At 28.2% G+C, this 14,225-nt stretch overlaps 1 protein-coding gene across 2 annotated transcripts in view; it reads right to left on the bottom strand.

Moving 5' to 3' along the window:
- LOC107442734 (acetoacetyl-CoA synthetase) overlaps positions 1–11,171 on the bottom strand; it is a 33,094-nt gene extending 21,923 nt beyond the window's left edge. The window contains exons 1-4 of one of the 2 annotated variants that reach the window (XM_043041416.3): positions 11,055–11,171; positions 5,693–5,822; positions 2,999–3,102; positions 508–622 (exon numbers count right to left, since the gene is read on the bottom strand). In XM_043041416.3, the coding sequence (XP_042897350.2) occupies positions 508–622; positions 2,999–3,102; positions 5,693–5,822; positions 11,055–11,057 (352 nt within the window). In that variant the 5' untranslated portion in view covers positions 11,058–11,171. Of the gene's footprint in view, positions 1–507; positions 623–2,998; positions 3,103–5,692; positions 5,823–7,142; positions 7,374–11,054 lie in introns of those variants that run through there. The other variant, XM_087152246.1, reaches the window with a different exon arrangement.
- Between the last annotated feature and the right edge of the window lie 3,054 nt (positions 11,172–14,225).

Below are 14,225 nucleotides of genomic sequence, written 5' to 3'. Positions count from 1 at the left end.
AATGCAAAAGTTCAAAAGAACCTTTTTGTTTACGCTAAATTTAAAAAATATTCAACAAATAGGTGGTTCCAAGGGGGATAAAATATTCATTAAAATAGCCATTTTTTCCTTTGTTAATTGGTAACAAAATTAAATTTCTAAAAAACATTAAAAAAGACTCCAAAATTCAGAGTTTTAAAGTAGGTAAACAAGTAAATTATAAGACGGCTGACAATTATTGCAATTATAGTACGAGTTTGTAAACGTGATAATTTCAACCTGACTTAATTCTTCACCCAACTTCACCCTCATTTTTAGGGATGATTATAGTTTTAAAATATAATACTTCTCAAACATTCTAAGGATTGTTAGCTTATATTCTTACATTTGTAAAAACTAATGAATAAAATTACAACTTTTAGTTATGATATAAGCATTTATTTTGTAAGCATTATTGTTTTATGATTCATTATTTTTCGCTAACTACAACCAATAATAATGTACAGTAACAACAAGCAATCTACTTACCGCATTCAATTATAGCTGTATGTGAATCTCTGTATTTCAAAATGTTTGCTGCGTAGTTGATTCGAGCTCCCTTGAACCATTCCATGTTCGTAAAGTCATTTTCCTTATCATAAACCTATAGATAAATATTTAATCTGTATTCAATACTATTCATAATATTCGGGAATTGCGAGCGCAAAAGTATCTTTGCGAATAGAATTTTAGCAAGGCAATAATATTAAGTGACGCCCGGTGGTTGAGTGGTAGCGCTTCGCGCTGTCGTGCCATAGGTCCCTGGTTCGATTCTCGGGCCGGGCAAGTTTGACGCAGCCTTTCATCCCTTCAGTGGGTCGATAAATGAGTACCAACCATGCTTGGGAACTAAACACTGGGGGTTCCGCGTTCGCCTGACCACCTAACCGGAACATCTGCTTCTGCACCCTAGAGCCCAAGGTCAAGAAAACTGAGATGGTCACAGTAGGCCTTGGCCCTCTACCGCTGTCGCGCCGCTGAGTTTAGTTTAATAATATTAAGTATTATCCAATGATAAAAGCTATTAAAATAATTGTTTATATAAAGAAATTTAATTTTATGTAAACAATTATTTTAATATTTTGCATTTAAAAAAAATTTTAAAAATTATTAAATATTTTTAAAAAAGTCAATTTTTTTTAAATATTTTTAAAAATTTTCTAGAATGTAAATTTTAGATGTATGAGAAAGGCTGTTACGGAGCTGTGGAAACAATGCCAAATCAAACAATGCACGTAGTGTGCCAAAAAAGCAAATACCTTTAATAACTTTTGATCTAATTACTATATTTTCATGTACTAGGGTTCAATCTTCATGGTTTGAGATCCGAATCTCAAGCATTTAAATTATACTCCGTTGCAAGTTAAGAATAGACCATAGCGGTATTGGATTTAATTAATCATAGGCGACTGCACATAGTTACGTTTTATTTCGCTATCAAATTATATAATTATACTTTCAAAACAATATAAAAGCTTTTAAAAATTAAACTCGTCGTGCAGAAATTTAATTCGTGATATTTTTATAAGCAAAAAGAAGGCCGTGCTACGTCGTTTCAAGAGTTGGTGATTTTAATATTCGTTCGAGCTTAGAGTTCGCATCTATTTAGCGTGCTCCATACAGATAAGGGTTTTTTCTTAACTTGCAACAGAGTATAGTCTGTACACACTATATTTTAAGCTAAGAAATCAGATGCAAAAAAAGTATTTTCTCTAAAAAAAACAAATTTTTTGATGGATTTGGCATTTTGGCTATCAAAATATAGAAAGTAGCCGCAATCTGGAGAGTATGGCTCTGAGAAGCAGAAGAGCAGGTAAAAGTTTTGGAACCTCCCCAGACAGCAGACAAACTTACTGCAAATGTTGTTTCATTTTCATTTTATTGGTATGAGAAAGTTAAATAATTAATATTTTTTTAACTAAGTGGAAATATTGGAATGCCAAGCTGTCAAATTGAATAAAGGTATGCAAAAAGAATTACAAAAAAATCTCTTCTTTTCTTCAACTTTTACTGTAAACTTTGTTTTTACTTTTTTCAACTTTGTCTCATATCGCGTAAACTAGCATAATTAAATTTAACATTGTATCAAGCTTGCGTGGTTTAATGGCTAATCATCTATAAACCTTGTTGAATTCCTTCTAGGTTAATGCTGTTGTTAAAATCAACCTTACACTGCTATCTGGGCTTAATGCTAATTTCACTTCTTGTGTAGCGCCGAGTTAGCCTGGTCGGTAGGGCACTGGACCCTTGTCCGAGAGTTCGTGAGTTCGAACCCCGCCGGTCGAAGACTCCCCGTGTAGTAAAGTGACTGATGCACGTTAAATCTGTCGAGTCACGAAAGTCATCCATGTTCCCATAAGAAATCAATACCTCTGGGGGTACTAGATTGGAGATCGATCGTTCTCTGATTCAGGTCAAAATTACGATCTGTGGATGAATGAGTTCGCCCTATAAACGGGTTTGACGTATGGTGTGGCAGAAGTTGAATTCTTGGCCATAGATGGCGCCACTGGAAAACAAGAACAATCGCATCCCCTCCGCCTAAACAGGCACACGTCAATAACTTCTTGCATATTTCGACATATCTCCGATTATTAATGAAGTGAATCAAACGATTGTTGCTCATATTTAGAAAACTTATTTATCCAAATATAGATTGTTCTAAAAATAATTTTGTAACTACTAATTTACTTACTGTAACTATAAATAACTACTATGTATTTATTTTAATTATTTTTTTTACTAATGGTCGAAAACAGTCTGAAAGGTAAGGTATGCAATTTTTTGCTTCAACTTAATCTACGTAGTTTTAAATTATTAAAACCAAGATATGAGGAGAATTAAATAGTTTTTGAGAAAAAATAGTTCAAAAATACGACTTCTTCCAGTGGGCGAAGTACGCAAAATCAATCTGGAAAGATTCTTGATAATTATTCGAATCGTAAGTTATTGAAATGTGATTTTAAAAATGTCTTCTTACTTCGGTGTAGGGCTGGAGAGTATGGATATCAAAAAATTTCCAAACGCAATCCCAAAACTCTGGATAATTTTTTACAGACCATGCATGAAGATCCCAATAATTTTCTGAAAAGCGAAATCTTAAATGTATTTGATAAGCAGCAATAGAAACAATAATATACTATTAAACAACATTGATAAATTTCTGAGAGTTTGAAATTTGTAGCTTTAAAATCATTAGTTCTCTATCAAGTAATATTGAATGAAGAGTTAAGAGTTTGACATAAGTGGCAATAAAATCATTAATTCTCTATCAAATAACATTGAATGAAGAGTTAAGAGTTTGACATGAGAGGCAATAAAATCATTAATTCTCTATCAAATAACTTTGAATGATAGGTTTTTGAGAGTTTGACATGAGAAGTAATAAAATAAGCTCTATAAGATAACATTGAATAATAAAATGTTAACTGTTTGACATGAATAGCAATAAAATCAATAATTCTCTATCATATAACATTAAATAATAGTTGTTAAGAGTTTGATATGAGTGGCAATAAAATCATTAATTCTCTATCAAATAACTTTGAATGATACGTTGTTGAGAGTTTGACATGAGTAGTAATAAAATAAGCTCGATAAGATAAAATTGAATAATAAGATGTTAATTGTTTGACGTGAATAGCAATGAAATGAATAATTCACTATCATATAACATTGAATGATAGTCGTTAAAAGTTTGACATTAGTAGTAGTAAAATCAATAACTATAAAATAACATTGAATGATATGCTACAAGCAATTTAACTTGAATAGCAATAAAATCAAAAATTCTCAGTTAAATAACATTTAATGATAAGTTGCTAAGACTTGGACATGAATAGCAATAAAAATAAGGTGCACAGTGGGCCAAAATAATGATACATCCAGAATAACTTTTGATCTAATGACCGAATTTTCATGTTCTAAGACTCAATCTTAATGGATCGAGGAAATGACCTCAAACATGCTAATTAATAAGTGCAGACGATATTTTAGGTCATGAAATCAGACACAAAAACGTACTTTCTCTAAATAAAAATTTTTTCGATGGATTTGGATTTCTGACATTCAAAATATAGAGGGAAGCCGCAATCTGAGAAATATAGTTTGGTCAGGAAAGGGGTCCAAAGTTCGAACCCTTTAATACTAATATTTCTTTTTACGTATACCACCATATCTTTGGAACTTTTTAAGCAAATTTAAAAAATTTTGAGCACAACTATAAAATTCGTTTTCTCAAAGAAAATTCCACTCAAAAAATAAATTTCAGTAAATATTTATTTATTTTTTATTATTTTATTTAATAATAGTCGGAAGAAATTAACATTATCAGAAAAATTAACAAGGTATACAATTATTTACATCATTTCAAAGTATTTAGGTTTACATGCCAAAATAAAAAATTTGAGATAAATCTGTTGAATTGTTTCTGAAAAATCTAATTTCAAAAAGCCATATGTTTAAAATTTTATGTCTCAGGAACTATTGCATCGATTTCTCTCTAATTTTGTATTTTGTTAGGCAAAATTAGATACTTGAAAGCGATATAAATACTTTTATACTTTTGCTGTTCAAATATTTTTAATTACTTAATGAAGTAATAAAAAATAATGAATATTTACAGAAATTTAGTTTTTGCACGGTAGTTTTGGGCAAATGAAATATATAATTGAGTTCAAAATTTTTTCGATGTGCTTAAAAAGTTCTCGAGATATAGCGAAATACGCAAAAAGTAAAATTAACATTAAGGGGTCCAAACTTTGGACCGCTCTCGTGATCAAACTTCGGAAACCGTATTTCCCAGATTGCGGCTACCCCCTATATTTGGGAGGTCAGAAATCCAAATCCGTAAAAAAAAAAAAAAAGATATCTCTTTTCAGAGAAAGTACGTTTTTGTGTCTGATTTCGTAATTTAAAATATCGTCTGCACTAATTAATTAGCATGTTTGAGGTCACCCCTCGAATCATTAAGATTGAGTCCTAGAACGTGATGATTCGATCATTAGATCAAGAGTTATTCAGGGTGACCCATTTTTTTCCGAGGAAATCCGAATCCGTAAAAGAAGAAAAGATATCTCTATTCAGAGAAAGTACGTTTTTGTGTCTGATTTCGTAATTTAAAATATCGTCTGCACTAATTAATTAGCATGTTTGAGGTCACCCCCTCTAATCATTAAGATTGAGTCATAGAACGTGATGATTCGATCATCAGATCAAAAGTTATTCACGGAGATCCCTTTTTTTTACATCAATATTACCAATCTACGATATCTCATGAATAAAATTTGATAAATAAAAGCAAAAGTTAAGAGTTATAGTCCACATTAACTCCCTCTCCTCTATCTTGTATCTCAGAAAAAGATAAAAGAAGTATAAAAATCTAGTATTTGGCAATACTATGTTAGTAATGCAATGCAGATGATCGTTTGAACACATTTCAAAATATAAAATTTAACTAACTTTTAATTTGATTAATCACAAAAAACATTACATCCTCGGATAGGTGTTAAATTGAATATTTCAAAACTATTATGATCTATAAAATTTGACTCTTCTGAAAATCATAAATCTGCTAATAAGTTAAACGAAAATTATAGATTTATAATTATAAGAAAATGTTAAATTGATAAGTATGTTTATTTAATTACGAATAAAGTATATTTGTTTATATTACCTAATTTCACTGGATGCCTTTGTTCTACAAATCTGCAAAAGCGAACAAGTTGAGTCTCTTTGATTTGAGGTTGATAAAGTAATTTAGGATTTGGATCTGCTACTATTGGCTTCATAATTGTTTGAAGTTCCTTGAAATGTAATACAAATAAAGCAATGAAAACGATATTTAATACATTAACAAACAACAAGCTTTTAAAATTGACCTAAATAAATCACATATTATAACAATCAATGCACGGAAAATTGCAACATTTTTTAATTCCAGATTGCATTTCAAAAAAATAAATACATATATAAGTAAATAAAAGGAAATAAATATGAATTTTTATTTTATGTGAGTCTCTATTTTTTTCTCAATATAAATAGTTTCATGACATTTACGCAACAAGGAAGTTTGCAATTACATTTATAGTTAATATCCCTAACAAATGTTATCCTGCATAGTGAATTTAATTTATTAATTTTACTTTTATTGGAGTATTAAAATCTCTATGAACAAGAATTTCAATAATTTTATTATAATTATAATAAGAAGAGGATTTTCCAATGGTACAATATATATCTTATTACAAAACCTAATTTAATAAATTCCTTTGTAACCTCGTATTTCGGAATGCTTATGTTTTCCATTATTTAACTACAATCATTGCTGTAATGAAAAAAAATCCTTAATTTTACTTAAAGTAATGTCTTTCACTTAAAATATACAGGATTAAAATGTCATTTATATAGAGGGGAAAGAATACAACCGTTATTTTGTGTTTCAATTTTTTCATTAATTTGTAAATATAACTAGATTTTATTTTTTTAAGTCAAATTTTATTTATTTTTAAGCTCAAATTACTAAGATTCTTTTCAATCAGTTAAAATTTCAGAAAGTTAATTAAGTTTATCTAATTAAAAAATAGATAACAAATTAAAATCTTTTTTAAATTTTTAATGCATTTTAGTGTTTTATATGATAAAATAGGCCCTTTTGATGCAGTAAATTAATATTTTGTAGAAATATTTTAAATAGTTTTTAATTACTCGAAAACTATTTAAATACTTTTTCAGACTTAAATGAATTTAAACAAAGCTTTATGGTTTCTTAACTAAAAACTGCTGCTTTGTGCTTCAATTTTTGAATTAATTTGTAAGAAAAACAAGGTTTTATTTATTTAAAATCAAACTTTATTTATTTATCATCAAATTTCATTTATTATAATTAGTTTCCATCAAGTAAAATTTAAAAAATTAAATTATATTTATCTAATCAAAAACTTTAAAAGCAAATAAGACTCCTTTAAAATTTTAATTTTCCTAATTGATAAAATATACACTTCTAATACAGTAGTTTAATGTTCTGCAAAAAAAATTTTCAGCAGTTATAAATTATTTGAAAATTTTTTAAATACTTTTCCAGATTTAAATAAAAAATTTTAAGAAAAAGAATTTTAATTACTCACCAAAAATATTATTAATTATAGTATATTTAGATTAAGCTAGTTAAATGTCTTATTCACAAGAGTGCTTACGATAGAAAAGAAACAAAACGAAAATTGTATTATCGAAGAGTTGTTATCAGTTACACTGATTAATTTCCAGAACTATGAATGTGAGATAAATGAATATGATAAATCACTTCCTCAAATAAAGACGTTTACTAAATGGCCATCTTGGTCAGAAAAATTCCTCCTATTTATTTGCTTTCTCACACAAAAGAATTTATCTTTAAACATTTGTTTTTGTTAAAAACTGATTGGAAGATAACATGAAATAAACAGAAAAAGACATAAATAAATTCTTGCGCAAAGACCTTTGCACCATTACTTGCAACAGAAATTTTAAATTAGCTTTTTAAGTATGTTTATTTGTAGAAAGTAATGCAATCCTATACTATAGGTCTCTCATGACGTATAATTTTTCAAGTGTTTTAAGTGTTGATATAATGAGTTAGCATAATTTTGTGTATCTATGATAATTTTTATTTATTATCACTCGCAACTGAAGAGTTCACTTGTTATGAAAGTTACCTGTTGTTTTTTTTTTAAATATTATAAATGCATGCCATACACGAACACAAAAGACGGCAACTCACTCATACACTGACCAATTCATGTCATCCAATATTCAAAAAAATTTAATTACTACAAATTTACAAAGATTGTACATTTTCAGTTTTTCCAAAATTTGTCTATGCGCTATGCACTTTATAACTCTCTATGCAATTAACAATTATGTAATTTTCTTTGTTTACTAAATATACTACAAAGCAAAATATTTTAAAAGAACAAATATATCAGTAGCAGATATTAATAAAAAATACTTTAACAGGAAAAGAAAAATTCAATGCACTGAAATTTTATAAAATCGCTTACAACTTATACAATGCATTAATTAATGCAAAGCCATAATCTTTTCCTATTTCTGGGGAGCAGATCATTGGTCTGATTGATTTGACAAAATACTCATATTAAGTGTTTTTAGTTGTATATTTTCAGTAGTAGTATAATAAAGATATTTATGTTTTTTTAATATTTACATAAATCCATCAATTGTATAAAATAATAATATTTAGCTTCTATTTACTTCAGTGTTGTACGAATTCATTTGATGCAGTAAAGCATAAACACCAATAATTGTTAAGACTTCGAATTTTGATGTTTATGAAGTAAATCTGAAAATATCTGAAATATGATATAGTATTTGAAAATATGAAGACGAATATCGAAGCTTAGGCTTAGCTAACTAGGCTTAGCTATTGACCTAAACCTACGGCTGTGCTAGTTCTAAAATCATATATTTTCCAAATAATTTCAATCTTCTTGACGGAACCGTGGTGAGTCAGAGTATAGAACGTTCGCATTTCAATGAGGTGAACAAGGTTCGAATCCCAGCGATTGCAGCTTTATACAAATTTCCTCAAAGTTGATATAAAATATGCTCAGCGGTAGACGGATCATGGGTTTGAGTCCCTTTGCTGTAAGGCCAACCGGGGGGGGGGGGGTTCGTGATTTTCTTCTCAATACAACGCAAATGCGTTGCGAGTGAGTTCCGTCAAAAAAGTTCTCCAGGAATGTAAATTTCTCTCAATACTTACTCCGAGTTAGCTCCATCAAAAAAATCCTCCACGAAGGCAAGTTTCTCCTATTACTTGATCCGGAGTTCCCTTGTCTTCTGAATTGGGTTCAAAATTACAAGGCTACGGAGTTGAACATTAGTAGTTCAAACCCAAAATTGGGTCGGCTGTTCAACGACAGCTATAAAATAAAATAAAATCTTCTTGAGGATGAGACGTGGTGGCTCAGGTGACAGAGAGTTCGCCTTCCAGTAAGGTGAACCTTGTGCGAAATCCAGAAATGGCTCGTTGATCCGAATTCCTCACTCGGCTCGCACCGACTACAATGTAAAATATCCTCAATATTAGATCAATCATTGGCTTGAGTCCCCTTGTCGTCAGGCTAGCTAAGGGGAGTTTTCTTTGTTTTCCTCTCCATGTAACGCAAATGCGGGTTAGTTCCACCAAAAAGTCATTCCACGAAGGTAAATTTATCTCAATACTTGATCCAGGAGTTCTTCTAGATTGTGTTTCAAATTACAAGGCTGCGGAGTTGAACATTAGTAGTCGTCAACTCAGAATTGGGTCGACTGTTCAACGATGGTTACAAAATCTTCTTAACGGTTTGAGGCTACACACTGCTCATATCCTATTTAATAAGTTACAGTTACTGATATTTATCCTGGTTACTGATATTTATATTGTGTCATATGGTTTATTATTTTCCAAGCAATTCCTAGTTTCTTGCTGGATGGATTTGGCAAACTGATCATGTAAACTGTTATAAAACGCATGTATATTTTTAGTACTATTCTAAAGATATTTATGTTTTCATAAGATTTACATAAATCTATAAATTAAATCAAATAATTTTTAATAATATTTAAATTACATTCCCTTCGGTTTTATTAAACTTTGTTTGAAATCATATCAATATTTTCTCTGTGCTATGTGTAAGTTTTTAATTACCAAACTAATTTCATTTTAAAAAATATTGTACATATGAATCCTAAATTTATGATTCTTGCTTAATATTGCATCGTAAAAGTAACTTTACTGACTCTTATGCGTATCTTATTTTACTGTAATTAAAAATTTCAGTGTCACTGAGCAACAAACATGGTAGCGGCTATTTTTCACCAAGTAATATAAAAAGTGTTTAGGTGTTCACTGCACTAAGGAACTATCCTTGGTTTTGGTCTAGTGGAACATGTAATGAAATGTTGTAAAGTAGTTGCCATCATTTTTTGGTGTTCAGATACGTTTTACAGCGTAGTGAAAAAATGACTTTGTTGACTCTTTTGTTTTTTATTTTATTTAAAAGTTATCATTAACTTTAACGTTACTGAACATTGAAAATGGTTGTTGTTGTTGTCTTATGCTACTTGTCAATATTGACAAGCCTATTTTAAGGCAGAGGGGTGCACTTCTTCTTGTTTTGAAGTGGCGCCATCTATGGACAAGAATTCTATTTCCACCACGCACATACGTCACATCCCGTTTTACAGGGAGGACGCATTCACGCGTCATCCATCCACCCGCAGATCGTAATTTTGTCCTGAACCAGAGCAGTTTGCTTATACCAAATTATTTCTGTTTCACTACACCACTTTTGGTGCAAATTGGTTAGCGAAATTCTTTTGGTGTTAAGATACACTAAAAATTTTTACAGTGTCTTTGAAAGTACACATTTATATTTACATACTGCACTTATATTCCATATTATTTTTTGAAACAAAATTAATAAACAAACGATTTCTTTCTTCGTTTTTTCCAAAATCTAAATTGGAAATATGTAGCTTAAGTTAAATTTAAATAAAAAAAAATCACTATATACTTTTGATAGCTATATAGAAATCAGTTAAATTTTTTACATAAATTTTTTAATAATTGCATTTAGGAAATATTTTAATGATTTTTAAAATGAGTTTTAATGACTTACATGATTATTTACTCTGATTTGTATAAGTATATTTCTTAATGCATTTTTTTAAGTTTGAAGTAGTTAAGTAGTCTAGTTCTTTGCATTCATTTTGAGTTTACATGAGTCATAAATTGCATTTTTATTTAGATTTATTAGATTGTTACTTTACAGTAAGCAATAAAACTCGTTTCATTCTTAAATTGGTCAAATTCATTCATTTAGTAATAAAGTCTTAAATTCTAGTTGTATTATCTGAGTAACCTATGTGTTTGATCGAACTTATCTGAATGAAAAAAAGGAAGAGAGATATCTTTGCACTGCTATATTATTTAAATAGAACAACAAGGCTGAGTACTGAAATAACGCCGATAATTATAGATAATGTAAGTTAATTACCATACTTTCTAGTGTAGAAATCGACTCTCTGTTAGTAAATCCATAAATATTTTAGAGCCTGGCATAAAATTCGTTTTGTTCCTGAATAGATTAAAATTCATTCATTTAGTAATAAAGTCTTAAATTCTAGTTGTATTATCTGAGTAACCTATGTGTTTGATCGAACTTATCTGAATGAAAAAAAGGAAGAGAGATATCTTTGCACTGCTATATTATTTAAATAGAACAACAAGGCTGAGTACTGAAATAACGCCGATAATTATAGATAATGTAAGTTAATTACCATACTTTCTAGTGTAGAAATCGACTCTCTGTTAGTAAATCCATAAATATTTTAGAGCCTGGCATAAAATTCGTTTTGTTCCTGAATAGATTAAAATTCATTCATTTAGTAATAAAGTCTTAAATTATAGTTGTATTATCTGAGTAACCTATGTGTTTGATCGAACTTATCTGAATGAAAAAAAGAAAGAGAGATATCTTTGCACTGCTATATTATTTAAATAGAACAACAAGTTAAAATACTGAAATAATGCCGATAATTATAGATAATGTAAGTTAATTACCATACTTTCTAGTGTAGAAATCGACTCTCTGTTAGTAAATCCATAAATAATTTACAGCCTGGCATAAAATTCGTTTTGTTCCTGAATAGATTAAAATTCATTCATTTAGTAATAAAGTTTTAAATTATAGTTGTATTATCTGAGTAACCTATGTGTTTGATCGAACTTATCTGAATGAAAAAAAGAAAGAGAGATATCTTTGCACTGCTATATTATTTAAATAGAACAACAAGTTAAAATACTGAAATAATGCCGATAATTATAGATAATGTAAGTTAATTACCATACTTTCTAGTGTAGAAATCGACTCTCTGTTAGTAAATCCATAAATATTTTAGAGCCTGGCATAAAATTCGTTTTGTTCCTGAATAGATTAAAATTCATTCATTTAGTAATAAAGTCTTAAAATATAGTTGTATTATCTGAGTAACCTATGTGTTTGATCGAACTTATCTGAATGAAAAAAAGAAAAAGAGATATCTTTGCACTGCTATATTATTTAAATAGAACAACAAGTTAAAATACTGAAATAATGCCGATACTTAGTTGATAATGTAAGTTAATTACCATACTTTTTAGTGTAGAAATAGACTCTCTATTAGTAAATCAATAAATATTTTAAGACCAGGCATGAAATTCGTTTTGCTCCAGAATAGATTAAAATTCATTCATTTAGTAGTTAAGTTTTGAATTCTAGTTGTAATATCTGAGTAATTTTTGTATTTTATTGTGCTTATCTATTAAGTTAGAAAAAGGATTACTAACATTATCTACTAAATTAGATAATGTAAGTTAATTAGTGAATAATTCTCTAGTGCAGAATTTCTAGTACAGAACTCTCTTCTAGTGAATTCAAAATTTTTGATTTTGTGGGTATTCAGCGTATAAGTCGAAACCTGCATTCGGTTTACACTTATTAAAACCAATTTCCAACCAAATGTAATTTTTCTTAAAAGGATATTAACTAAATGCAAATAATAAATTTTAATAATAATTAAAACAAATAAATCAAATTCCCATGAACCCCAATCAATCCCCACCTTTTATTATTCGTAACAATCAGTAAGATGCCGTTAAAGCTTGAAAGATTCTGTTAATCTACTGCTTAACTGGGTTAAAGTGCGTTAAAGTGCATAATCAAGAATTTTCAGCATTTTTTTCAGGTAACGAGCACAATGACTGCAAAAGTGCGTGACTGCAAAAATCGTTAAGGTGCAAAAGTTTGTCTCTTTCATTCACAATTTTGTTGATTGTTTGGACTTGATTATCGAAATATCGAAAAATAAATAAAAACAACTTAATTCCTTCTGTTTTAATATTCAAAACCATTTTATTCTAGGCATTATAAGTTTTAAAGTGAATGGTGATTGATTTTTTCTCAATTATTTCGTAATTTATTGATTGTTTGATTGTAGTACATTAATTTTTCAGGTAGCAAAAGAAGTATAAATAACATTGTTTGCTTAACCCGTTAACACACATACTTCATACTTTTTTCCTTAATTTGTAAATCAGGTCAACTTAAGTGAAAAATAATATATTTAGCATTTCAATAATTTATGATTATGAAATACAGCGTGAAACTCCAGTGATTTTTTTTTCTGAGTTAAAGTTCTTTTTTTTTTTCATTTATTTGTTCATAATTAAGATTGTTAAACGTTTCCCTTATCTTATCAAATACATCGTACCAACGAAATATTTTCGGACTAATCAGTTTGTTTAATTAGGAAAAGAGGACTTACAATGAAGCTATAATAACTTAATCTTAAACTTCAATAGAATGAAGAGTTGGGAACAACTAATCAGTAAACTATTCTCTAAAATGGTTTTCGATTTCTTTAAATACCATTTGAAAAGTGTTATGTTAGGTTACTCACGTTGAAAATTTCAAGCAAACGAAAATTTAAAATTTTGAAAAATTTTAATAATAATATTTAAATATTTGTGTCAAACATGGAAAATTTTAGGAGGCTTCAAAAATGTATCATGTTTCATGTATATATATATATATATATATATATATATATATATATATATATATATATATATATATATATATATATATATATATATATATATATATATATATATATATATATATATATATATATATATATATATATATATATATATATATATATATATATATATATATATATATATATATATATATATATATATATATATATATATATATATATATATATATATATATATATATATATATATATATATATATATATATATATATATTGAATCTTTGAATATTTTGAATTTTTCTCGACATTTTTGATATTTTTGCTTAATAAAATTATGTTTACGAATCGGTCTCTCTCTTTCTCTCCTTTTTGGTGCTCATCACACTATTGAATTGATATATTTTGCTTTTGCTACTTTAATACAAAATTAGAAAGCACTATTTTTGCGGATATAACTGTATGTGTTGATGACGAGGTAATTACATTTTGTTGTTAAATTTTCGAGCTTTAATTTGTTTTTTAAATATTCTTTTTTAAATTTTAGTATTTTTTTCAATTTTTCTTTTGCTTCTTTCCTTGTTTTTTTGTAATTTTAGGATAAACGATTTTTTTTTAAATAATATTAA

This window comes from Parasteatoda tepidariorum, chromosome 9, assembly GCF_982258835.1.
Source record: "Parasteatoda tepidariorum strain Cologne lab strain chromosome 9, Ptep-v5.0, whole genome shotgun sequence".
NCBI classification, from domain to species: domain Eukaryota; kingdom Metazoa; phylum Arthropoda; class Arachnida; order Araneae; family Theridiidae; genus Parasteatoda; species Parasteatoda tepidariorum.
This window is presented reverse-complemented; position numbering and strand designations above follow the sequence as displayed.